The 25999-nt window shown below is 53.5% G+C and overlaps 1 protein-coding gene across 1 annotated transcript in view; it reads right to left on the reverse strand.

Annotated features, from left to right (window-relative positions):
- brwd3 (bromodomain and WD repeat domain containing 3) overlaps positions 1-25999 on the reverse strand; it is a 35711-nt gene that overhangs the window by 9090 nt on the left and 622 nt on the right. Inside the window, 35 exon segments of the mRNA XM_015351675.2 lie at positions 501-598; positions 1566-1735; positions 2684-2836; positions 3190-3333; positions 4616-4669; positions 4966-5047; positions 6248-6373; positions 6748-6868; positions 7548-7703; positions 8504-8565; positions 8852-8963; positions 9200-9282; positions 9736-9860; positions 9959-10066; positions 10905-11021; positions 12324-12546; positions 13646-13725; positions 14186-14335; positions 14850-14943; positions 15577-15784; positions 15898-16059; positions 16963-17188; positions 18152-18280; positions 18620-18754; positions 19024-19177; positions 19384-19488; positions 19584-19624; positions 20033-20133; positions 20829-20899; positions 21591-21691; positions 22608-22829; positions 23142-23302; positions 23553-23651; positions 24111-24261; positions 25932-25991. Coding sequence (XP_015207161.2) covers positions 501-598; positions 1566-1735; positions 2684-2836; positions 3190-3333; positions 4616-4669; positions 4966-5047; positions 6248-6373; positions 6748-6868; positions 7548-7703; positions 8504-8565; positions 8852-8963; positions 9200-9282; positions 9736-9860; positions 9959-10066; positions 10905-11021; positions 12324-12546; positions 13646-13725; positions 14186-14335; positions 14850-14943; positions 15577-15784; positions 15898-16059; positions 16963-17188; positions 18152-18280; positions 18620-18754; positions 19024-19177; positions 19384-19488; positions 19584-19624; positions 20033-20133; positions 20829-20899; positions 21591-21691; positions 22608-22829; positions 23142-23302; positions 23553-23651; positions 24111-24261; positions 25932-25991 — 4384 coding nt within the window.

Here is a 25999-nt window from a genome sequence, read left to right on the forward strand (position 1 = left end):
TGCTCGCCCCCGGGCTCCCCGGTTCTGGGCCGGCGAATTTCCATGAGGCTCGGCTCCCTCAAGGGGGGCTCGGGAGTCCGAGGAATTGGTTGCAAATTGCCCAGAACGAGCGCAGACGGCTTTTCCTTTCATCCCAGACAGGGCTCCCATACTGACGCACTTCAGTACGGCCCCTTGATCTGATGGGAGCGAGCCTTTGTACTTCATGAAGAGGCACTAAATGCAACGGCACAGCTCATAGGGAAGGCAAGACAGCCTCTTCTTCTACCGCTTCTGATCAGGGACCAGAGCTCAGCACTTAATTTGAGTGACCTTTCGAGCTTATCTGTGTGCATGTGCTCTCCAGCATACCGACAACACAAAGAGAACAAGTAAGGAGGAAGTGTCCCACATTCGCTGGAGAGGTTAAAAACCACATGGAAAAACTACGGTCAGCACACGCGTTACCCTGCTAGGCGTCACCCGGTAGATTACGGATATACAGCGGTCTCAAACCTCACCTTGAGATGACCTTCGAGAGCTGACCCTGGTCAGACACAATGAGGTATTCGGGGTTGATTTAGGCTGAGACTTTCCTTGCTTGTGCTTCCCTTTCGGGCTGAACGCAGAGGAGAGAGAAGGGGAGAGAGAGAACAGAGAACGGTGAATTCTGGGAAAGGGCGGTCCGCTGCACCTCCGATCCACTGTTGCCCCCTCCTGTCATCTGCACGGGAGTGTCAGCCACTACCTCTGCTGCGCTCCACACGGAAGAGGGACAGAAATGCGGCTTTAAAATGTGGCAGTATAGTCAACGGCACTCTTCCAAATAAAGACAAGAGGCAACTCCACTGTGGTGCTTTTTACTAGACCACACCACACACTACAACTGTTGAATTCCCACTGCCTTGCGATCCTGGCCCATGAATGGATACACCAGTGCTCCATGACATCACAATAATTTTACCGCTGTCTTTTGACAGCTGCACTGCCTCACACGACTAAACCTTTTAGCCGATATAATAAAAATCACCAATGTATTAACAGATCTCCAGGATGACAACCTGAAGTTCATTTGACAAGTGAATCCCTTTAGCTGGTAAAATCAAGAACAAATTCTCATGCACAACAACAACCGGGAAGACCCATTTATACAGCAGGAGAGCTTCCGGAGCAAGCAGAATGAAATCCATCGCTCAAGGAGAAAAGCAGCAGCGTTCTCCCTGGGATCTGAACTTGCGACGCTGTAAGCAATTTCTTCAAAATCCTCAAAGGCACTGGCCCTGTGGATTTCTTCAGAGAAACATGAGCCAAAAGACACAAACGGAAACAACAGGGAAGTGCATGCAAAACCGACACAGAGAAGCCCATCTTTACACAAAGGGTGGTAGGGGTGTGGAACAAGAACCCCCCCCCAGCCATGCCACATGGCCTTGTCCTTTTTGCCCGTTTGACCTCCCAATGTGCTTACGAGTCCAGAGCCTGAAAGACGACACTGCCCAGCTTCCTTTAAACAAACGGGATTGCTGGGACACTGGGGAAGGTCACCCATCTCCCCCCCTGGCCGATCGATCACAGGGATTGATTACCTGGAGGCGCGGCTGGTGGAGGGGGAGCTGCTGGTGCTGCGCAGCCGCTTGCGGTAGCTCAGCCGCTGCCGACTGCGCCGCTGGTTCTGCACCGCGGACTTGTAGTCCGAGATGATGGACAGGATCTGAGCTTCAAAGAAGGCCGACAGGCTGAGCGTCATGCTGTAGATCTGAGGCAGAGTGAAGGGGGAATGGAAACAAACAGACAAACATGGCTTTAATGACCAGAGCGGGAGAGCTCCGAACCTCCGCAGGGGCCTGCATGAGTACTCTCCTGGCGTTTGAAGGGTGGCCGCCGGTAATTTTCTGCCTCCTTCTCACTCTCTTAGCCCTCCAAAGGTACTTTAAAAAAGAGAGGCAAGAGCTTTTAGCTTTGATTCCGCAGAGAAGGCAGTGGCTAGAGCAGTGTCCATCACCAGCCCTTCAGAGCTGAGAAGAAACTAAAACACATCTCCACGGGCCTTTGATCCACGCGCAGGCCGATTTTCAGATGTAAAAACCAAGCGCCCATGACAGACCGCAGCGGAGAGAAAAAAAACTATATGAAAAGCACGGTACCAGCAACAATGAGGCTCGAGTGCATTGAAATAAAAAGTTTGCAAAAAGATTGAACTTCTTAAGAGTCAGCATACAATGGAGTCTGAACCATTACTGCAAAGCAGGTGTCCGCCCTGGTCATCCTTTTCCACCAGAAATGAGGGCTATTTGGCTACTGTAGTAAATCACAGTCCTAGTTTTCAAATCCTAATGACAGCAGCTATCAGCGAGGCTGATTAAGATAATGGAAGTGCACTGCAAACAAACTGCACTGTAATTCGTTTCGGGGGAAAAAAAAAAAGATCCTAAAGTATATAGAAACCATCAAAATAAACTTAAACCAAAGGGCGGTTTGTAGTTCGCATGACTCAGCTTTCACATCCAGGCGGCCAGCCAACAGGGCAACAATCCCGCACAAAATTAGCGTTTTGCACTGCTCAAAGAAAATGAGTGAGGATTAACATGTCGCCCTCTCCATTACTTATCCCCAGAAATGTGCCAGTATTGTTCCTTATATAAACTCCCAGCCCAGCGTCTCCTTCCCACGTATCCAGTGCAGTGGGATAGCAGGGGATGCTCACCCGGGATTTCTTGTTGGGGGTGTAAGCCTTGGAGTTGCTGAAGATCAGTCGGACATCCTTGGAAAACTCCATGGGGTTCTCGTAATTTCCAGCATGCAGGGTCTCGGAAACCGTTCCCAGATCCATCGGCGTATCGATGATATCCCGGTAATCCTACCGGAAAAGGAGGAACAACTAGACACATGCCACACAAGCTGAGTACACACTTTGTATTTTTCTTCTTCTGATGACTAAATGTTACAACACAAAAGTCTTTCCCCACTGAGACAGACATTGAAAGAAGGTATACTAACAGTATGCTGCTCCCACAATATCACTCCTGGTTAGCAGGAGGTACTGTGAAATGCAGATTAGGATAGCAACTGTTCATATTTGAAGAAGTAATCCCTATTTTAAGATCAAGAAATCCATTTGCAAGTTCGTTATAATCTACGTGTTGTATTCTAGCCTCGGCAGGGACAGACTGCAGTGCCAAAGGGGCAGACTGGCAAGAGGCGGTTCTTTACCGGATAAGCGAAGAGGTCAACGGGCTGGCGGAACGGCTCGGAGTCCTCGCACTCCAGCATGCGGGTCACTAGATCCCGGCACTGCTGGCGCCACGCCCCCACGTCCAGGGGCACGCCGCGCCGCTTTGGAGAGGGCTGGGCCCGCTGAGGCAGGAGGAAGAGAGGAAGACGGGATCAGCACTCTGGTAGGGCACGACTGCAGCTCTTGGGACAGGGGGGTGGGACGCCCGTTCGGCTTCTCTTGGGACAGGGGGGTGGGACACCCGTTCGGCAGCTCTTGGGACAGGGGGGGTGGGACACCCGTTCGGCAGCTCTTGGGACAGGGGGGGTGGGACGCCCATTCGGCAGCTCTTGGGACGCCAGGTAGGCGCCTCCCGAGACTAGGGAGGCTCTTGAGACAAGAGGGTGGGACACTTGGTCAGCAGCTCCAAAGGTGAGAGGGTGGGACTGACGGCTCCAGAGACGTAGGACGTGTAAATCCCCTCCTGGAGAGCTGCAGGGCCCACTGGTGTTCGTTTCACTGCTAAGCTGCTTGCTTAGCTGAAGTCATTATTCAGATCAGAAGCCAAAGCACCCACTTATTTGGGTAATGATCGCTTCCGAATTAAAGGTACCCTGTAAAGATGGCAGGGCTCCAATGCTTCAGAACTCTAGCCACCCATACCTACTCTTAACAGAGGGAGAGACATAGTGCCTGTTCTCATCACAAGCTCTCTAATCCTTCAGAGCACGGATATGCATGCCCAACATATTTCTTCCACTTGGTCCCCGAGTGCTACAGATTTTTCTAGTTCCTACTCTTACTCCTGCAGCTGTGAAAGATCTAACTAATCAAGAGCAAAACCAAAACTGTGACACTGAGGGACTGGATTTTAGGCACCCCTGCTTAAAGGAGACATTCAACTCTTCAATCAGTGCAGCTAGCCCAGCTTGCGAGGTGCCTTAGTCTAAACTGTTTGGGGAAATGAATATTTTACTTCAGATGCCCTTGCACCATCAGAAACTCGTGGACATTAGCTAGAGCAGGGGTCTCAGACTTCCCGATTTTCAGAAAAGTTGGTGTCTTCTGGTTTTAGGGCTGGCATGAGCAGTCAATTCAACAGTTAACCTAATTGTTCTTAAACAAACCATTTTGCAACTGGTTGCACAAAATGCTCACATTGATTAAAAAAGTACAGGTACCTTTAAAACACCTGAAAGTCAACTCTGAAGTTTCACCATTTTGCAGTTAATTAAATAATTAAACCAGAAGACTGAGCAGATGTCCAATATCCTCGTTCTCGGTTTTAACGGCGGCTAAGCTCTCAGTATCCTAAGGGAGGTTATAATCTACTTAGAAGGGTTTCAGTTTGTGCCTGTACAATTTAAAACATGGACTAACTGCATAGGTAAAAGCATGTTAATGGCCGAGTGGTGATGTACTCACCCGGCGCCCAGTGGAGGTCCCAGGGGTGTCCGAGTCCACGTCCACCTCTGCCTCCTGCAAGGACAAGACGGTCTCACACCACGGCCAGCGCTATCGCCAGGGACGGCACACGACCGGCGGTGCATGGCCCCTTTCGGAAAACAGGATTCAAATTCCAGGACCACCCCTCCACTCCCAAATAGCATCTTGCATCCCCTCTGTCGAACCAGTCTCCCCATTCAGCAGACGTTTTACCCAGAGGAGGCTTTCCCCACAAAGAAACGGCAAGAGAGCTGTATCTCGGTCACAGCAACCTGCTGTTCCGTATGCACATACATAAGGTCCTATCCTTCCTCCTCCTCCTCCCTCACCTCCTCTTCCTCCACTGCGCTGCTCATCTCCTCCGTCTTCACCTTGTTGTAGAGATCCAGGATGTCGGTGCAGCTCTGGTCCCTGTGGCAAATAAGTAGTGAGGCAGGTTTAGATCAAGACCACCCCTGGAAGGGTTAGTCAGGAGAAACATCTGCTGGACAACAGCATTTGTGGATTTAGAAGTATACGCATACGCTGGAACATAAACAATTCTCGCCCTCCCCAAAGTTGATCTAAAACATCTCCGATTTCCCGAGCTTCGTGCTCTTGCAGTTAAGGCAACCGCGGTTGTTATCCCCAGCCAGCCTGCTTGAGCTGGGGTGCCGAGCTGTGAATTACAGATAATAATAATAATAATTGCTTACACTTATATAGCGCTTTTCTGGACACTCCACTCAAAGCGCTTTACAGATAATGGGGATCCCCTTCACCACCACCACTGTGCAGCCCCACCTGGGTGATGTGACGGCAGCCATAGTGCGCCAGAACACTCACCACACACCAGCTCTCAGTGGGGAGGAGAGCAGAGTAATGAAGCCAATTCATAGAGGGGGATTATTAGGAGGCCATGATTGGTAAGGGCCAATGGGAAATTTGGCCAGGACGCCGGGGTTACACCCCTACTCTTTTCGAGAAACGCCCTGGGATTTTTAATGACCACAGAGAGTCAGGACCTCCGTTTTACGTCTCATCCGAAGGACGGATACACTTGGCACTTCCACTGGTACACTCTGATAAGGAGCCAGCGGCTGATCTGCCTACATATCGGGGTCACCACATTTCAGAAAAGATTCTGCTGCCCTGGAGTCAGTCCAGAGCAAAGCAACCACACGCATTCCAGAGCGCCGGGGAGCGTCCTGCACTGAGAGACTGAAGGAAGTAAACCCGTGCAGTCCCAAGGCAGAAGTCTACAAGGTGACCCAACACAAGTATGCAAAGTCCTCGGACATCGACAAAATCCAGGTCCCAGATGAGTCCTTCAGAATGAAGGGTGAAACACGCACTAGAAGGAACAGGAAGTACACTTCAAACCATTGTGAGTGTACGGAATAAGCTGCCAGCAATGCTGTTGAAGCCAATCCAGCCTTTCTTTTTCCCCAAAGAAGCTCGGGTACGAGACCCTTGCATCGGTTATCATCTAACTACCAAACAGGCCAGATGGGCCTCTCCTCCGTAAGTTATTCGCACAAGGTACACAATCCTTACGGATGCCGAACAGCCTGGATCCACCCCGGTTCTCCAGCCTCCCGGCTCGGGCTGGCTCCCCCATCGCAAACGTACCCGATGAAGCGCAGCAGCACATCGGTCACGATCTTGGCGGCGGCGACGATGGGGCTCTCCGGCTCGTTGAAGGTGCGGGCGTTGTGCTCGATGTAGCGCACCTCCCACATCAGGGCCGAGATCCGCCTGCGGGCACACACAAATACACACAGCTCGAACATCAGTAGTCTCCCAGCGCTCTGCAGCTCGAGCACAAGACATACTGGAGCAAAAGGGCATTTCTGCTTTCAGTCTACAGTGACGCACAACGATATCAGAGCTGCTCAGACTTTCCAATTACAACACCCTCCATTACTGCCAGCACCTTGTTGCACTGGCCATGCTAATTATGACATAATTAAGGACCTGGTCAATCAACGTCACTGCCTAGTGTCCCATCACAGCTCAGACTGGGATGGCAGCTACATTAAGCCTAAGTGACCGGAACCCAGCCGCCTGCAGGTGATACCCATTGACAGAAAACCCGTTCACAGAGAAGGGACAGCAGCAGCAGCACTAGCCTGTAGAAGTGGTTCTCCAGTCTCTTGCGGACGGTGCTGAGGTCCGTGGGGTAGGCCACCACTGTGCAGTACAGGGGGTAGTCCCGCAGGTCCACAGGAGAGCAGAAGGCCTTGGCGATGTCTGGGAAGGAAGAGGGAGAGAGATCGATCGATCAAGGAATCAGTCTGGTGGAGCGGGGAAGCAGACACACGTTGTGGTGCTCGAGAGGAGCGGCAGAGTGTGAAGAGAACTTATTAGGCATCACCCACCATCCAGCACCAGCAGGCGTATCACCCTGCAACTGGCAGCCCACTGAAGCTCAGCAGGTGTGAGCCTGGTCAGTACCTGGATGAGAGGCCTCCTGGGAAAAACTAAGGCTGCTGCTGGAAGAGGTGTGAGTGGGGCCAGCAGGGGGCGCTCACCCTGCGGTCTGTGTGGGTCCTAATGCCCCAGTATAGTGACGGGGTCACTACACTGTAAAAAGGCGCCGTCCTTCGGGTGAAACTGATGTTCTGACTCTCTGTGGTCACCAAACATCCCAGGGCATTTCTTGAAAAGAGTAGGGATGTACTCTCCCCCCCTGGCCTTTACCAGTCATGGCCTCCTAATAATCCCCATCTTCATCAGCTGCTCACCTACACTACTGGCGCCGGGGCAGTTCAGGAGCCACCTCGGAAAATTCCAGGCCGCTGCAGAAACTCCCAGAACACTGCGTGGGAACGTGACTCGTCCCCTCCAGCACCAAGAGAGTACCGAGTCTAACCTGGGTTACAGGCCCGACGGGGCCGGGCGGACAGGTAGGCACGGGGCGCGGGCATACCCAGAGTGAGCAGCTCGTCGATGCCCTGGATGACCCTCTCGCACTCCTCGTCCCGTGTGTGAGCTCCCCACTCCCCTTCCTGGGGCTTGTAGAGCAGGGACTTCAGCTCCTCCTCCGTCACCGGCACCCCGTCGCCGACCTCCTCTGGGAACGAGGCTGCCGGGGCAGGAGAGAGAGAGAGAGACGCATGATCGCTTGCTACACCTCCGGGATCACTACTGCGAGGTGGAGTCCAGAGATTCCAGATCAGATAAGATCACTTTATCTGCCCTATAACAATCTCTTGCAGTAGGGATTTGTCTTTTCGCAGACCCCAGCTTGCTCTCCATATAGGGAGAGAGAAGCCTGGGGTCAGAGCGCCTGGAGCAGTTGGGGTTAAGGGCCCAGCGGATTCCTCTGCCGGCCGCGGGATTTGAACCAGCAACCTTCCAGCCACAGGCGCAGATCCTGAGCCACAGAGCCACCACTCCGCCCCTAATGATGGTCACCCTGCAGGTTACAGAGCTCCTCGGCACACAGGACACTCGGAGGGCTGCAGAACTAGTGCCTACAGCGTCGGGCTACAGGCTAACAAGGAATCGCTCACGGCTCTGATGGCTGCTACTGCGAAATGAGAGAGGGGATGGGGCAGACCAACAGGGCACAAGATGAGCCGTTAATCCTTTCTGGATTCATTAGGTGCAGAACTGTGTTTTTTGACATGTGTTTCAAGAGATGGATAGGGAGGGAGGTTTGGGAGAAAAAGAGAAAGAAAAAGGAGTGAAGTCAAAGAGGAGAGCAAAACCAGTCGGAGAGGACGACAGCAAGGAAACAGGAAAAGAGAGACACAGGCTGAGAGTTAGACACCCCATATCCTCACAGGGCCTGTGAGGTTAATCCCCTGCCTGTGTTCAGTGTACATCATGAAGGGATATGTACTGAACAGCCCTGGAAGAGCCCTACTCATCGGGACTGACCTTGATCGGGAATGGGTTCCATATCCCAGGGGCTCATCTTCTCCCTTTCTCCATTATCCCACCTGGAATCAAGGCAGGAAGGCACGCCGTTATTCTGCAAGTGACCCTCACCACTTCAGAAACGAAAAAGAACGCCTTCACTCGGGAGCACGCAGAAAACCCTTTGCATCCCAGGCGGGCCTCGGACATAGCAGGTGAGGCGAAGGGGTCATATTTCTCACCAATCCAGATCAGAGGCACGTATCAGGGCTGAGCCCTGGTACTGCACGGGGCACGGGGGGTGGGGGGTGACGTGTAGCAGGACTCGTGCAGCGTTTCCTGCTGGGACACGGCTGCAGGAGTTCTTACCGTACAGCGTAGCACTGGAACAGGCTGTCCGGATACTCCGGCTGGAAGGGCTGCTGGCTCTCCACTGACCCGAACCACCAGGCATCATCAATAATACTGCGGAACCCCACGCCTGCCGACAGCAGCACACACACTGTTAACAACAGCTGGCTTTTCTCCGAGCTGCGAGACTTAAGCGGTGTCTTGGTGGTCTGATAACCCCCCCTCGTGTCTTGCCAATGACCTTCTGGCGCGCTCTTCCGAGCTCTCTGTGTGTCAGCATTTGGTTCTCGCGCACAACCCACCCTCGGTGAGGTGTGACGAACGGTGCCAACGGTGTGTGGGGAGGAGGGGGGCGGGGGGGCTCACCAGGCTGCCAGTTTCGCTCCTTGGCCTCGTTATAAAACTGCTGCAGGACCAGGAAGTCGATGACATCCGGCATGTCGTGATACCTGAGGACCAAACACAGAGAAAGGTCAGAGCAAAGGGCCGCTGCTCTGCGTGGGCCGGGGACCACAGGACAAATTCTAAAGTACCTTCAAGAGAAAATGGAACATAAAACGGAAAATGTTGCACTTAAACTTTTCTGTTTTCGGCATGCGCCCTAAGAAGCATTTATTCAAAAAGGTTCCTTTAAAAAAAAAAAAAAAAAGGTCACCAACAGAAAAGCAAATAATCACTCTCAAATCCACAATCTCGGCTATTAACTAAAAGGCAAACTTCAGGAAACCTTCCACAGTGCCATTAAGATACCAGCCAGGGTCTCGCTCGTACTCGGAGCTCCTAGCAAGCCGACGAGGCTCCTTTGCAGCCTCTCTCGTATTTTCACATCAACACCCAGACCCCTCCTGCCCTCCTTCTGCAGCCCGATAGCCCAGTAGATGGTGCACCCCAAGCGTGCTCACTTCAGAGAGAAGGACTCCCCGGTCATCTTCCCAGAAATGGGGTCCAGGAAGGCCAGCTTCAGGCAGCACAGCGTGGGCGGCCCAACCTCGTACTTGATCCCCACCACCTTCACGGACTCCTGGTCCTGGGAGCAAGCGGGAGGAGAAGGTGAGCAAGGCAAAGGGTCTGTCGGGAAAGCGCAGGCTGCGCACCGGCCGGCGTGCATCGCCACCCCCCACTCACCCTCAGCTCCAGCTTGTTCCAGGGCTGTTTCTGCGGGTTGATGCTGTAGGACTTGGCCTTGCGGACAGCTCTCACATAGGCCTCGTGGCCCTGGCGAAAATATATGAGCTAGGAGGGAGAGAGAAAGAGAGAGAGAGCATGCTTTCAGCGGTAAGAACCAACGCTTGTTCCAGGACACCAAAGCAAAGGCGGACAAACAAACTAAAAGATAAAACTGGTTTAAGATGGAAACGCTGCTTTACACAATGAGCTGCAGAACGGGCTCTCGGCCAGCGCGGGCTGAGGCTCAAAAGCTTGGCTCCTTCAAGAAGCTCATGAAAGACATTTCAGGTCTAACCAGTACACTGCCAAATGATCTCCTCTCGTCTACAACCTTTTGCTAAGTTCTGATGCGGTTCGTGGACCCTGCTGGTAACGATCACTTGGTTACAGGGGGGTCTGAAGGGAACGGGGACCGAAAAGGCAAGGCTGCCCAGTCGCATCCTGACTTCATGCAGTCCGTCTTTGCCAGCAGAACTAAAACACTGGAAAACGATCATATTTCATTCACGGCTCAGGACGGTTCTATCAGGCTCTATTAAGGGAGCAGAACTTCTTTCAGCCCCTTACAGGAAATACAGTGGACCAGTGCTTCCCGGTAGCCTGGGCCCAATAAGAGGATTGTGCCAAAGGTTGTCTAGTCAGTTATCCGTCATCGGAATAATTGCTCGTCCCGGGGACCCAGAGCCTTTCCCGGAAACACGGAACACAGGTCGGGACAAGGAGGGCTGGGATCCCAGGCTTGCTGCAGAGCCGTGAAGAAACGGATATTCAAGGACAGACAATTGAACCCGACACTTAGGAGGAGTCAAGAAACCGGAGCACCAGACAGAAAAAGAATAGAATGCAGGCGGCTAATGTGTCTCAGGCTAAGAAACCTGGAGCATTCCCCCCCCAGCAGCCTCACCTCATCCCCCATCTGCGGCACGAAGGGCGAGCGGCGTGGGATGGTGTCCATGATCCAGGGTGGAGGCAGCCACTCCTCTGCGGCCTCCCCTGCCACCGCCAGCGACGAGTGGGGCTTCTGTGGGGGGGGGGGGGGGAGACACACTCAACACGCGGGCCCTGCGCTCAGCACTGGGGTGCAGGTTCCCCCACGCGAGCGGTGAGCCCGCTCGGGCACGTCCGCGGGTCCGCGGGTCCCACCGCAGCACGAAATCGGCGCCCTGACGAAGCGGCCGGCCCCAGGGCTCAGGCGGCCCAACGGGTGACTCGCCTGCGCCTCTTTCAAAGCCTTTCGCCGCCGCCGACTGAGCAGGAGCTGGCGTCAGGGTGAAACGAGTGAAACGCTAAGCAAACCAACTTTAGAGGGAAGGATCTGCTGGGAATTGGGGGCAAGAAAAATGTCAGCAACTACAGACCTACAGACTGACATTCCACATGTGGTTCAAGACGAAAGGCCCATCTCTCAATCACAGAGACATAAGGTGTAAAGCAGCTTGGCACCTGTAAACCGCATAAAGAAAAAACTTTATAACTGAATAAGGTTACACCTTTCTCCTTTCACCCAGCTAGAAACCCCTAGGAAGTGTTACTGAATTCGGTGGCACAACACAGAAAGAAGACCGAAGGCGCTCTGGGAGACTGGTTCTGCCCTCCACAAGGCATCAGTGAGTACAAGTTGAGCTTACCCGAGCTCAACAGGCTGCTATACATGCAGATGAGCAACCACACACTGCTCTAGACCTGCGGGCGCACCAGCATCCTGAGTAGGGCCTTGTGCTGTTCCACATTTACCTTCGAAGGGAGGTAAGCAGAACAGCACCGGTCTGGTCAGCTAAGGATTCTGGGAATGGAGGAAGCGTCAAGGCAGTCACTGCCTTGGAGGTCAACCAGGACAGGAAAGGGGGCCAGCAGAAGGGCAGGTGCAGAAAACACCTGCTGCCGTTGCGATCCAGGAAGACGCCCCCCCTTGTGCTACACTACACACGCAGGGCGCACAAGGGCGAGGCTCGTGCGCGACGCACGTCGTGCTCGGGGGGAGCGTGCTCAGACCGTGGTGGGAACAGCTCCAGTGTTGAGCGGAACACGGCGTGGAAATAAGAGCACCGATTTATCGGCATTGGCAGCTGTGCACAGTTTCAGATGTTGACAATAGACCAACACAAATTAAAAGGAGATTATTAGATCAATAACGGGAACGCTGATCTCGGACAACTTGCTCTCAGACGGTTTGCTAACATGAAGTATTGCTCTCCGACCACGGAGCATAAAGCACGAAAAAAAAACCCTGTAATGTCCTGTAGAACCTTGCTTATTGCTCTCACTCCCAACACCAGTCTCCTCCTCCTATCCCGTCATCAACAGGTCTCTGTCAGAAGCCCACCTTCCGTTTCGTCTGTTTGAGCTGCTTTCGTTTCTCGGCCTGCCTCCTCCTCCTCCTCCTCCTCCTCTCGTCGGTGGCCCCGCCCTCCTCGGTGGCCCCCCCCGCCTCGTCCTCGGAGGAGCTGCTTCCCAGGTGCCTCACGGGCCGACGGGTGAGCCGCTTCGGGGGCTGGAGGTTGATCCCCGCATCCGCCGTCCAATCGGAGTACTCGCTGGAGGACTCGCTAAAACGAAAGGTCAAAGGTTGGCGCCGGGGAGGGGGGGGGAGGCGTTGTAGGTCGGGGATTCAAGCAAAGATGAAGAGACCTCAGCCTGAGAGGTAAGAGTAGGCCTTCCTGCCATATTAGCACTGCACTTAGACAAGACCTTAAAACTGGTGATGAGCAACTGCAGCTATAAAAGCTATACAAACACTGTTACAGTAACTAATGTAAAACCTTCCCTTATAGACTGATAAGAGATTTCTTTAGGATGGAAAGATCTGATAGAAGGATGGGTTACCTGTGAGAACAATGGCCTACAAAATCTCTGAGGTACCGCCTATGGGGAAAGGATGCTTGACTTTTCAGTGACGTAATTAAGCCCCCCACATACAGGCACTACCAGCAAAACTGCATTAATAATAATAATAATAATAATAATAATAATAATAATAATAATTGCTTACACTTATATAGCGCTTTTCTGGGATTATTAGGAGGCCATGATTGGTAAGGGCCAATTGGAAATTTGGCCAGGACACCGGGGTTACACCCCTACTCTTTTCGAGAAGCGCCCTGGGATTTTTAATGACCACAGAGAGTCAGGACCTCGGTTTTTTACGTACGCATTACAGTTTGAACCAGGGCTCTTGCTTGGAAAGAGGAGCCAGTCCTCCCCCAGCTGGAACCTGCTCAAGGTTCCAGATGGGAGGGACATAAATCTTTATTTAGAGGGAAAGAACGACGAAAAGTCACCCTTGCTAACAATGACAGGAGATACATTCACTGAAGCCCCCTGCGATCATTAACCATTAAGCAGGTGTGATCTTGGCCAGTACCTGGATGGGATGCCTCCTGGGAATGTTAAGGGTGCTGCTGGAAAAGATGTCAGTAGGGCCAGTAGGGGGTGCTCACCCTGCTCAACACAACTAGAACACAGGTGGCTAATCTGGGCTCCTTGCTTAACATTCCAGGTCTTTAAGGTTACTGATAGTTACATATTGAAGAGCCTTTTGCCAGAAGTCAATTAAGCCAATTAAGAAATTAGAGCATTGGTGGGACTAAAGGCCTTTTCGCTTTCCGAGCAACGTCCAGCTGCACCAGATGTGATGGAGAGACTCACCTGGAGCTGCTATCGGTCTGCCACTCTGCCTCTCCCTCTCCCGAGGACGGCTCGCTGGGGTCAGGCTGCTCCTCCTCCTGCTGAACACACCCACCCAGACAGAACGAGTCAAAGGCCTGCAGAAACTCCCCAAGTCAAGATCAAAAACAAGCAAAAAACAGTCTGAGATCTGCCTTTAACAATAAAAAAAAAATCCATGTACCTTCGATGGTGCGTCACAAAAAATCACCCTGACAAACAAAGACCAACGTTTTTCTGTTCCCAATACTGGTGCACTGCAGCAAGGGAACAATTTTACCCTGTTTCTGACCCAGGGGAGTCTACTAAAGGTTAACACTGTAATTGGGCAGATTAAAGGAGAGGGGACAAAAGCTATAAGTAACATCACAGGCTGTAGATCTTTGATCTATAAACCGAGCCAGAATGCCAATTTTGTGAAAGGAAATTTGAGTGCTGGGGCAGCAGCAGGAGACCCTGGACCTCCCTCGCGATGCTTTCATGACAGGGCGTCCGGTTTCTCCGTCAGCCAGACGGCCATACCTCGTCCTCAAGGTCGGACTCCTCCTCGCTCTGCGCGCCGCGTGCGCGGTCCTGCTGGGGGCGCTCTCTGGCCGAGCGGGTCTGGTAAGCATGCTGCTGCTTCCGCCTCGTCCTGCGCAGGGAGCGCGTGCCGGACTCCTGCTGCTCGCTCTGCTGGGCCAGACCGCACAAGAGACGTCAAGGGCCAACCAGGACGCAGCAGACCCCTCCCGCACACATACACACACCCAGAAACACCAACATTGATATTTCCATGACAATATCACACAAAGATTCCACTCAAAACACAAACGAGAGGAGGCCATCTGGTGCTTTTCACACATATGGTAGCTAGCAATTACTTTCCCTGAGGAAAGCCACAGCACAGGCTTTAACCATGGCTGTCGCTTGTTCCACTCTCCCACAACCCTTTGTGTAAAGAAGTAAGTCGTCCAGCCGCCACGAGAGCAGCCAAGCTGGCTGGCACTCATCTCATCACAATTTTAAAACAGCAAAGCTCACCAAGCTCACTGTGTGGTGCCTTTTCACAAGGGTTCAAAATTCTGCTCTCCCCTCGACTCCAAGCCCCCAGACGCCAGTGCAGTCTGGAGCACTTGGCACCCAACGGGGCTGCAGAGAACTCTGGGGAGGAAACGGCCAGCGGGCCCGCAGACAGAGCACTCACCCTCTGTGCGGCGTGGGCGGGTTTCTTCCTCCTCTCCGCGTTGTACAGCGCGCACTCCACCTCGCCCTTCGCCAGCCTGCACTCCTCCATCACCCTGCGACACACATTCACGCCGTTTCAGCCTCCATCATCCAGAGGGCGGGCCGGTGGAGGGTGCGGGCCAAAATGAGTTCTCCCCCCCACCACCACCCTCCCCGTTTGCTGACAACAAAACTGTTTTTGATCAAGCTGATGATCATTCACGACAGACGGCCTTCCCAAACGAGAGACGAGAGCACAGCTCGCCCTGGCCCTGCTGGGATTCGAACCCGGGCGCCCGCAGGGTCCGGGTATGCACAGCGTCGCTCCACGGGCTCCGCCACGCCCAGAGACTGCGCCCTCCAGCCTCAGCCCAGCTCTACACCGCCTAGTGGGGGGGAGGGGGTGCCATCAATTCTACCTCTTTCTCGGCGCATGAGGCGAGATACCCACAGAGGATTTCGTGAAAAGACGCAAGCTGTTGAGCAGCTATTTCCCACCCTGCCCTGCAGTGGCCTGTGCTCTGTTTTTTACTCCAGCATAACTCAAACCCCAAACCGTTAACCAGATTACTTTTCCCCTTGCTGCTGGGGGAACCCAAGATGTCGGACTGTAGACATTTCATCATTAGGGACTTTGCTGAAGATGTGCAACGCTTTCTATAACGGGAGGTAAAACTCCTCAGTACATTTCGGTCCGGGGGGCACACCTTGGTCTGTCCAGGGGGGGCCGGTCGTACCTGCCGACGCCAGGCTGGATCTCGTTGACCACGACGCGCCGGCTCCAGGCCATCAGGTCTCGCTCGGTGGCCATCTGGCTGCGCGGCGCGTTGTGGTGCATCTGCCGCACTCCCTCCACCTGCCCGCTGCGGCGCAGACCCACGTTCGGGGGGGAGCCCAGGCCCTCCGCGGCACGCACTGCGAAGAGCACACGGGGGGGGGGGGGGGGGGCCGAAGTCAGGAGACGTGATAAACGTCCACGAAGCGTGCAGACACACCCTCTGACCCGTCCGGCTCCCCCACCCCCATACCTCCGGGCTGGCTGTCCTGCTGCTCTCCGCCCTCCTCCGCCGAGTTCAGGTTCTGATCCTGCTGGCGCTGCAGCTGCCTGATCAGCCCGTCCAGGGGGCTCTCCTCCAGCTCCTCCCCCAGAGTCTGCTGGCCAATCACCTGCTCCACCACCTCCCCGTCTCCTGTAGCAACCACAGCAGCGGCGTGACATCACGGGTCAGAACCATTGCTGTGCATCGGTGTCGTACAGAACACTCTAATTTGTGCTCAGAACCTGGTATCTCACAAGGCACAACTACTGCCACAGCCTGACAATCAAGAAGGCAGGCATAACATAGCCAACAAACAGCTGATGCACATCATTAAGCACATACACTACAGTAAAAAATACAAAGCCACACACCAGGCCCTACTAGAATACTAATTCAGACTGTATCAAGATGCTAACATGTTTTCAACACACTTAATTCCTTCATAGTATCAGCCTTTTAAAGGCGCCAAAGCTTCTGATGCACTTGACTAGATCAGCTGCTCCCCGTCCTGTCCTGGGGGAGCCCTGGTCTCCCCTAGCTTTTGTTCCAGCCGCCTTATTAATTACAGGGTTATCTGGTTTCATTTGTTTTCTAATTCGAGGCATATTTTAATGGGCTTTCAGCTCCTAAAAAGCTGAATGGGATTTTTTTTTTTTTTTTTTTATCGCTATCAACCCTGCATTCGTTTGAGGTTTGGGTGGGGTAGCTGCGCTGTCACCAACTGGTCCTCCAGAGTGGGGGAAAAAAACAGCAGCCCACTACCGTCAAATCTCACATCGTCATCTCATCACAAAGTGATCACCTTTTAAGAGCTGTTGAGACAGATTAGGCCAGTAGAGAAGAGACTGTATACCGAGATACATGCTGAATTCAGGATGAAACACCTTAATGCCACTGATTTTTAAACCCGAGAACCGACTGCAGAATCCACTAAACCACAGTCTCAACAAACAGACCAGTTAAACGCCAGCAATGAAGAGGTCAAGCAGAGTGCACAAGAACAGAGGGGCTCCAGGACCAGGGCTGGGGACCACCTCAGTGTGATCCTCGTACCGTTGGCCAGGTAGCCCAGCTGTGGGATCAGCTGCTCCTCCTTGCAGCTCTCCCTCCCAGGCACTAGGCGCTGATAGCGGGGGGGGTGGGGGTTCCCGTCCACATCCACCAGGAAGGGGGGAGGCATGAGGTGGGGTGCCTGTTGCGTCTGCTCGTCCAGCACGTAATTGTTGGAGTCCCGGATCAGCGGGCGGAAATCCGTGTGGAAAAACATCTGATCAGGAATCTGTTGGGGGGGGGGGGGGGGGGGGAGAAGGAAAAGGATCAAAGCTACTGTAGCCTGCAGACACCAGAATCCTTAACAGAAATTATGGGAACGCGTTTCCATACACGTCTTCACTGAGCACTGGACTGAAAACCAGTTTTAATTGAAGTACACTCAAAGGTTAAGGGCAGGACAGTGGTGAGCACTCATGCCTCGCGGTGCCCTGGGCTCAATTCCAGACTCAGGGTGCTGTCTGTGTGGAGTTTGCATGTTGTCTCCATTTTTGTGTGGGTTTCCTCCGGGTGCTCCGGTTTCCCCTCACAGTCCAAAGCCACGCATAAAGGTTAAATGTGAAAAAAGGGCCGCATGTGCACTGCGATGGACTAGCGTCCCATCCAGAGTGTACCCTGTCCTGTGCTTGTAGACATAGGCTCCAGTTTCTCAACAACCCCAAGACTGGAAGAAGCAGTCAGAAAATCAATGGACATATACCCAGAGGTACCTAAATAAAGTAAGGCAACTTACCTTTATTTTTGACTAAATTAATAAATTGAATATTTTCTACATACACTACAGCTTTTCAGTGTTTTTTTTTTTACCCAATGTGTTAAAAGAGAACATTGTTATATTTATATCACTCCCATAATTCCTTATTTACACATCCCACTATTGCGTCTAACAAGCAAAGAACACGGACACTTGACGGCACCAATTTACTCTGAAACAAGAACTGGCACGAAAACACAGTAGCATTGGTACAAGATAAAAAGAACTTTACAGTCTTTAAAAGTCATACAGATACACGTTTACAAGATGTTATTGGAGCCACTGTGCACTGGAATATTAAAGAAGGGGTTTAAAATTCTGCATGGATACTGAACAGCGCTGCCCGGGTCTGGTCCAGACCAGCCCCAGTCCTGAGACTGCGTGAGAATCACTGCTAGTACAGAACTCCCCCTATTCTTCTTGTAGACGAGCTCTCACCTTCTCATAGGGTCTGCTGCACCCAAACCCGAAGATGAGCAGGTGTCCGTGAGAGTCCGTGCAGGCGAAGTGCTGCCCGTCTGGAGAGAACTTGCAGTCGAACACCGCGCCGTGCCCCTGACCCTCGATCTGGACAGGACAGCCACACGCCCGGAAGCAAACGGGGGGGAGTCACAAGCCAACGAGCCGAGCACGCAGGAAGAGACAGAAAGAAATCCATTAGAAGGCATTCAATAGCACCAGTAATATCACACTGATTAGCAGAGCTGCTAATGGACTGAGTGAATTAAAGCAGGGAAGAACTTCAGGTGTGAATCCAAGGGTGTGATACGCCTTCTATATTTACTCCTCAGACACTCACTCAAAAGAAGAATTCCTTGCTACTTGTTGACAAATATAGGATCAGGCTGGTTACAGCTGTGTGCCTGCAGGCAGGGAAGGCGATGGAGAGTAGAGGAGGGGACGCACCATATTGAAGTAGTTGCGGATCTTGAGGCCCTTCGTCAGGTCCCAGACGTAGATGTTGCCGTCGTGCCCGGCCGACAGCATGATCCTGGAGTCGAAGGGGTGGGGCTCCAGCACATACACCTCGTCATCGTGACCCTGTCGGTGGGGGACAGAGAGTCGGTCACCTGGCCACCCCAAAATCGCACACGCTACACCGGGGTTACAGTCTACTCCAGGGTACGGAGAACCTGGGAATTCCCACTGCACCGCAAGGGATCTCTGGGAGGCGGATCCATGTGGTGGACAACGGGGCTGGAGGGAATACAGGCGTCAATCCTGACCCCTCTCATGTCCCCTCGGGGGCAGCAGCTCCTCGCCGAGGAAGAGGGAGAGCACTCAGCAGCTGGAGAGGGAAGGTTTCTCACCGAGAGGACGTGCAGCAGCTGGCCAGTGGTGGAGCGCCACACTTTGAGCAGGTAGTTGTTGACGGCCGTGATGACCGTGCTGTCCCCTCGGTCCCAGGCCACCATGGTCACGTTCAGCTTGGTCACCTTGTCCTCCCCGGGGACCGCGCTGCTCCTGCACCGGGGTGACACGCGGGTCAGCCTGCGGCCATGCATCCGACGCACATCCAACACGACTCCCACAACACACTCGTGCGTGCGTGCGCCGCACTGCAGCGACGAGGTCCTGCGCTCACTGATCCCGTGCAACTTCACAGCGCGAGACACGCGAGGCATGGTGCCTCAGGCTGCAGACAATACAGGCACAGATATCTGCCCTACCCTGGCAGCTTGGCCGTCATGTCCAGGGTGATGCTCTTCCACTCCTGCTGCTGGTAATGCCAGACTCTGGCCGTGCCGTCCCGGCTCCCGCTGACGAACCGCAGGCTGCGAGCAAGGGGAGCAGGTCAGTGAGCAACACGTACAGAACAGGCCAGCGGCAGCGACCGGTGATCTCGAACACACAAAGACAAAGCCCTCACCTGTCGCTGTTGTTGCAAAACTGAACTGCAACGACTTTATCCTGGAATTAAAGAGAAAAGTTATGGTGACGCCGAGAAAGAGATAAGGCTGCACCGTGTACTGAAGTCATTTAGGGCCATACTCGATCACTACTTGAACAATTACTTTACAAATTCACATTTAATCATGTAAGACTCACAGAACATGACTCCAGTGCTGGCTACCGACACTGGAAACTTTCAGGTCTTACAGGTTAAAAATATCTCACTTACTTAGAGAGCTATCAGCACAGACAAAATTAAGAGTACAAATACATTTGCTTCTATGAATTGACAGCAAAGGGTACAACCTGGAATGGATCAAACCACTATGCATGATGGTTTTGGCATAGTGACTTCTGCCCCTTTCATGGGTTACACCTGTAAAAGTCAGCAGGGACAGTGCTGGGCAGCGACAGGCTCTCCCTTACCGTGTGCGACTCCAGCTCGGCCATCTTTATGGGTGGGTCCAAGCCCAGGTAGTACACCCTGATCACGTGATCGGTGCTGCCAGTGGCCAGAAACATCCCACCTGAGACGCAGACAGACACACGGGTCAGGGGTCAAGAGCTGACTGCGGTTTCAAGCGGGCACTCAACCATCAAAACAGCTAGTCGGCCAGGGGCATCGCGCATTCAAAAAAAGGGTGAAATCTTTTAAGAAACTGAGAAGTTAGATCTCAAAAAGCATTTCAGGCTTTGCACGTTCTAACGTTGCAATGGGTTTTTAAAGGCACCTAAGAGATTGCCATTATTGTTGCTATGGGACAAGAAACCGAGAAGTACAATTTTGGAATAGCACTCACTATTAAAAAAAGTGTGAAAGAACAAGGAACAAAAGCTTAGCAAACTCCAGTGTTGCAGGAACACCTGGAAGACACTGCCAGGGTGTCATGAAAAGGAGGCTACAAGAGAGCACCCCCTCTTTTTCCACTGCACAGCGAAATAGCTGTTGTCAAGGGCAATAACTCCCAGGATTCCTCCTCGCCTGCATTTTTAAACCTTTTGATCTTTTCGCCTGTCCAACAGTCCTCCCTGCCGAGATCAGAGCAACAGGCCTTTTGAGTTTAATGAAGCACTTCGGGACCCTCAGCGGTAAATGGCGGAGATGCAATTAAAACAATCGAGTCCATTAAGTTAGCATACCGGGCTCCCTGCCCGGTCGCTGGGGCAACCCGCCAGACGTGCCCTCTGCGCCGCGGACAGGGCTGGGATCTGGGATACTCACCGCAGCTGAAGGAAGAGCAGGAGATCTGCGCCCCCGGCCGCGAGCGCTCCGTGAATTTGAAGGGCCGTTCCCTGCAGGGGAAACGGAGATGGTCAGTTTCATCGCGGAGGAGGAAGCCAGCGTCCTGCAAGCGCAGCGTTTCGGAGGGGAAGCACTGCACATTCTCCAAGCAGGACGGCAAGTGAAAAAGTGGCGAGATACACGTGCATCAACTCCTTGGTCTACAGAAGGGATGCATGCCTACTAACGTATTTCTCAAGCAAAAACTCACTACATCTTCAGATCAGTTTAAAAACGAGCCTAGATGACCTGAGATAAAACCTAATATCTGAATCGCAGGTAAAGGTGTATGGTAAGTAAATATATTTATAAATGATGTAACAATTCTTACTATACTAAAAGCGCAGCAGTCTAACAATACAAATGCACTGACAAGCACTTTCTCAATATCAGAATAGAAATCCACTTGTACCTTAACACACACAGCCACATTAAACGCTTCCTATATACGACCTTCTGAATAAGATGACTATATTACCACACGATGCACGTTACAGAATTCGAGCTTCAGATTAATCAAGGCTAGCTCGGGTATTCGGGATGATTATTGGAGTGACGCAAGCCCGCCGCAGTAAGCGCAGTAAGGCGATGCCCCTGCCCCTTCTCCTCTTTTGCAGCCGCTGCACAGCTGGGCTGGAAGGCGGAGCCGCGGGAGGGGAGGGTCCTGGGCGCCAGTGTCCCCGCGGAGCCGGCCACACTCACGCGAACTTCATCGTCACGGAGTGCCACTGCCAGAAGCACACCGTGCCGTCGGCGCCGGTGGAGGTGAGGTACCGCGCCGTGCCCCTCGCGGCCGGAGAGAACTGCGGGGGGAGAGGAGACGGGGCCGTTGAGTCTCGTCACGAACCGCGCTTCCGAAAACCCGCCGGCAGCACCCCAGGCGGGGAGCCGAAACGCGCGCCCCCCCCCCCCCCCGGGCGGGTGGGTGCACTCGGCCCTTTCCGGTGGGCAGCGCAGGAGGGGCATCAGCGCGCTGCAGCTGCAGTCCTCACAGGGTCAGCGGGGGACCTGGAGACGGCCAGGGAGCAGCTCCCGCTGTCCGATCGAGGGGCGCGCCCGCAGGGCTTCAGGGGGATGTGCCAGTGTTGGAATCTACCCCAGATCACCACCCGATTCCCGAACCTCTTCCGGGTAGGTGAGGTCAGAGGAGAGAGCACCTGAGTGCACCTGCGTGGGGCGGTCTGCCGTCTTTAAACCCCCACCCCTCCTGCCGCACCCCATAATCACGAAACAAATAGTTTTACCCTTCTACGGCGCCCACAACGCCTCTCGGCGCTCCACAAAGCCAACAAGCCCACAGTCACAACTGAGAGAGAATTCCTCAATTCCCCTGAGCCTCCTTCCTTGTCCCGTTATAGATTACATGTACTTCACTTCTGCAAAGAATGGAGCACAGGAAAATCTTCCAAGACGGTTTGCTTCTAAAACAATCTCCCGACTCTGCAAGCCTGACACCGATTGTGGGGGAGTTTTGAAAACAGGGGGCAGGGCAGCAAAGGACCCCCGCCCCACTGACTGAACACGTGACGTGGAAAGTTTCTGTGACGTTTTCAGACGTACAAATGCGCCGTGTGTCCAGAAACTTTCCCCCCCAGGGGACGAGAAAAGCTGGTCTCATCTTAAAACTGTGGTCATCAAGGTAGCCGATGCCCTGTCACCGTGAAGGGCCGCTGGCAGCCTGTGCACCGGCCCCAGCGCGGGGGTTACGCTGGCACGCACCTGTATGGAGGTGATGGAGGCGGCGTGGCCCTGCAGCACGGTGACGGGCGCGCAGGTCCGCAGGCACCACACCCGGATCACCTTGTCGCAGCTGGCCGAGGCGATCATGGTGTTCTCGTAGTTGACGGCCATGTCCGAGATCTCGGCCGAGTGGCCCCGCAGGGTGGAGAGGAGCCGCCCGTTGTCCGTCGCCCAGACCTTCACCAGGCAGTCGTCCGAGCCCTGCGGGCACAGCACACGCACGCCGCTGAGCCAGACCCCCGCAGCGCGCCCAAGCTGCTCGCTCGCCACCCGCGGGCGTGACCTCCAATTCACACAGCTCAGGACAGGGGAAGCACGCCCGCCTCTTCTCAAAATAAAAACCGCCGCAGAAAGAGCCTGTCGCTCACAAGTAAAGGCTTCGGATGCAGAGTGTGCACAGCTGTCACGCACGCGGCCACTTAACGAAACTAATATTCGTATCAAACACAATCACCCCCCCCCCCCCGCCTCATCAAAGCACACGGCCAGTCAGCCCGAGCCCCCCGGTCGTACCGTGAAGATGCGGCGCCCGGTACGGTCAAAGGCCACGCAGTACACCGACGACAGGTGCCCCAGGATGCGGCGGTGCATCTTCATGTGCTGATAGGTGGAGAAGGGGAGGGTGTGGCTGAACCGGGCGGAGCCGGTGGTCCGCCGGGCGCCCATGATGGTGACTGGCGAGAGAGAGAGAGAGAGACGAGCAGACCGCTTGAGTAGGAGGCATGGCGAGGACACCGAGACCGATTATAGTCAGGAACTATAGTCGGGCCCTCAGCTCACAATGCGGCTTTTTACCGTCATCCGCAAGCCCCAAAGTCGTGACCTGAGAGTTTCAACGAAGGAGCAAAGGGACAAGTTAAGTGCCGGGAAACACTCGGAGCGGTGCCAGTCAGCCGGGAAGGCGAAGGCGAAGGCAGGGCTCACCGATGCTGGGCGGTCTCCCATAAATCAGGGGGGGTTCTGGGGGTCTCCCCCGGTGCAGAGCAGCAAAGGCTGAACCACTCCATACTGTGTGACTGCACCCTAAAAGGAAAGGGACAGACGGGATTACTGCCAGCAGGCCCCACGACACTACTTAACCACCAGCAGAGAAACCTGTCGCACTCCAAGGCTGAGCAAGGCCCGCATTTAACAACGCTACCCATGTTCTCCCCGAAAAGCATTCAAAATCCTCAAAGGCACCGGCGGATTTTATTTGTACCAAACAGGGAAACGCAGAACCAGTGGGCACAAGTGGAAATGCATTGGAAACGGAGAACTGGAGGCACTTCTCTACGCAAAGGGTGGTGGGAGAGTGGAACGCGTGAACCAGACATGCTGTTGAAGCCGACACCAGGGCTTGAGTCAGGGGAGAACTGGACAAGACCCTGGGATTGATTAACCAGTAAAGACCGAACAGCCTCCCCTCGATTGTAACTGCTGTGTTCCTAAAAGGAGTTTTTCCCTGGCTTTCGGCAGGGCAGCCCACGAGTGGAAATGTACCTTTGGCAGTGCGCAGAAGGGACTGTCTGCCGACCCCCAGCAGGGTGTGCACCCCCGGGACGCTGGGGGGTACCTCCTTGTCCAGGAGTGGCCCAAACCGCTGGCAGATGCGCAGCAGGTAGTCCGTGGGGATGTGCCGATTGAGCTTCACCTGCGCGGGGAAACAGGAGGGACAGGACACGGGCGCGAGTGAGCGGGGAGGCCGAGGAGGCGACCTGTCCTGTCCGCGCGCTTCTGAAAGACAAGCCCCCCCCCGACGGCTCACGAAACCCCACACGGAGCCACTTGCAATAAAAAAAAAAGTCAAATGAAATGACCTCAGTAACAAACTCACTATTCTTCATGAAGGCACATAATAATAATTAATAATAATTGCTTACACTTATATAGCGCTTTTCTGGACACTCCACTCAAAGCGCTTTTACAGGTAATGGGGATCCCCTCCACCACCACCAATTGCACATGCAAGGAGCAATTAAAAAGACAAAGCAACAAACAATAAACTACACCCCTGAGGTCTGAACAGAGCCAGGTAGTTTAATGGTAAACATGTCGAGCAGCTCCAGGGGACTCACACCTCAAAAACAAAAACACAAGAATGCAAAAATACCCCCTCAAAAAAAAAAACAACCTGAAGCAAGTTAGACCACAGGGGTAAAGTCTCATTCACAAGGGCCGTTTTCACAAAGCCTGACAGGACTGGTCCTGAATCCCTGCATCTGGAGCTAATTCAGGTAATCTAGCCCAACAGGTACAGGAGCCCCCCAAAGCAGAAACGGAAACAGGCAACGTTTCTCAGACTGAGCTACAACGTTACACTTTTCCACTGGTGTAGCTCATCAGGCTCAACTCCTACACATCCAGACACCTCATCTATATAACCCAGCAACAAGTAATCACCTGCACTACACCGAGACAACCCACTGAAAGGATGCATAAGACACAGGCTGACTATAGGCGATGCAGATTACGACAATACACAAGATTATTGAAATTTGGTTACGACTTCAGTCTGTTTCGTAAACACTAACTTTTCACAAACACGAACGCATTCGGGATGAGGGCGGGAGACTCATCGCATCGGCGCAGCATACAAATGCCAGGGAAACGCGTTTCTAAATGTCGGATCTGTAGAATTTAACCGGCCACGAACTTTATACCAGGGCTGAGGCTGAGGCAGTAGCTATAGTGTGTGGTCCGAATCGATCGCACGGGGTTTTAGAAGGAGCAGGTCAGAGTACTTGAAGCTACAGGCTCTGTCCCCCCCAGCACCAAATTGGTCAAATTACGTGTTTACATGCACGCAACAGGGCGGGCTGGCTGCCTTTTGTGTCTGACCGGTTGTGCCATGCACTCGCACACGACAGTCACAGGCGAGCCTCCCTCGCCGCCTCCTAGCGTCCGCTGACCAGCTGCACGCGCACCCGCTGCGCGACTCCGGCGTCTCGCCGCCGCCGGCCAATCAGGGCGAGGCTCCGATCCCCCCGCACCGGCTCGCCACAGTGGTAACTGGCTTCCGATTGGCTGGCGGCGGAGGCCGACGTCACTCTCTGCCCTCCCCCGTCGGAGCTACGTGCCCTGGGATAACCCCCTCCCCCTCCTGAGCCAACACAATAAGGCGTTCATTTCAATACAAAATATCCGCTTCTACACACGGAATTTCTCCAAACCCCGAAAGCTCACAGGTGCTTAAAACCTGCCCCCCAGCACCTCGCCTGAAATTATATTTCGGTTTAAAAAAAAAAAGATCAAAGTTAACTCCACAAACACACAACCGTGAGCACAACTTTCTCGTTCAAAAAAAAATAAATAAAAACTCACCCAGTCTTCAAAGTTTCTTTTATATTGCTTCCCGTCCCAGCTCCATCGTCTGGGAATGAGCTAAAAGA

Source organism: Lepisosteus oculatus, chromosome 8 (assembly GCF_040954835.1).
Source record: "Lepisosteus oculatus isolate fLepOcu1 chromosome 8, fLepOcu1.hap2, whole genome shotgun sequence".
In the NCBI taxonomy this organism is placed as follows: Eukaryota; Metazoa; Chordata; class Actinopteri; order Semionotiformes; family Lepisosteidae; genus Lepisosteus; species Lepisosteus oculatus.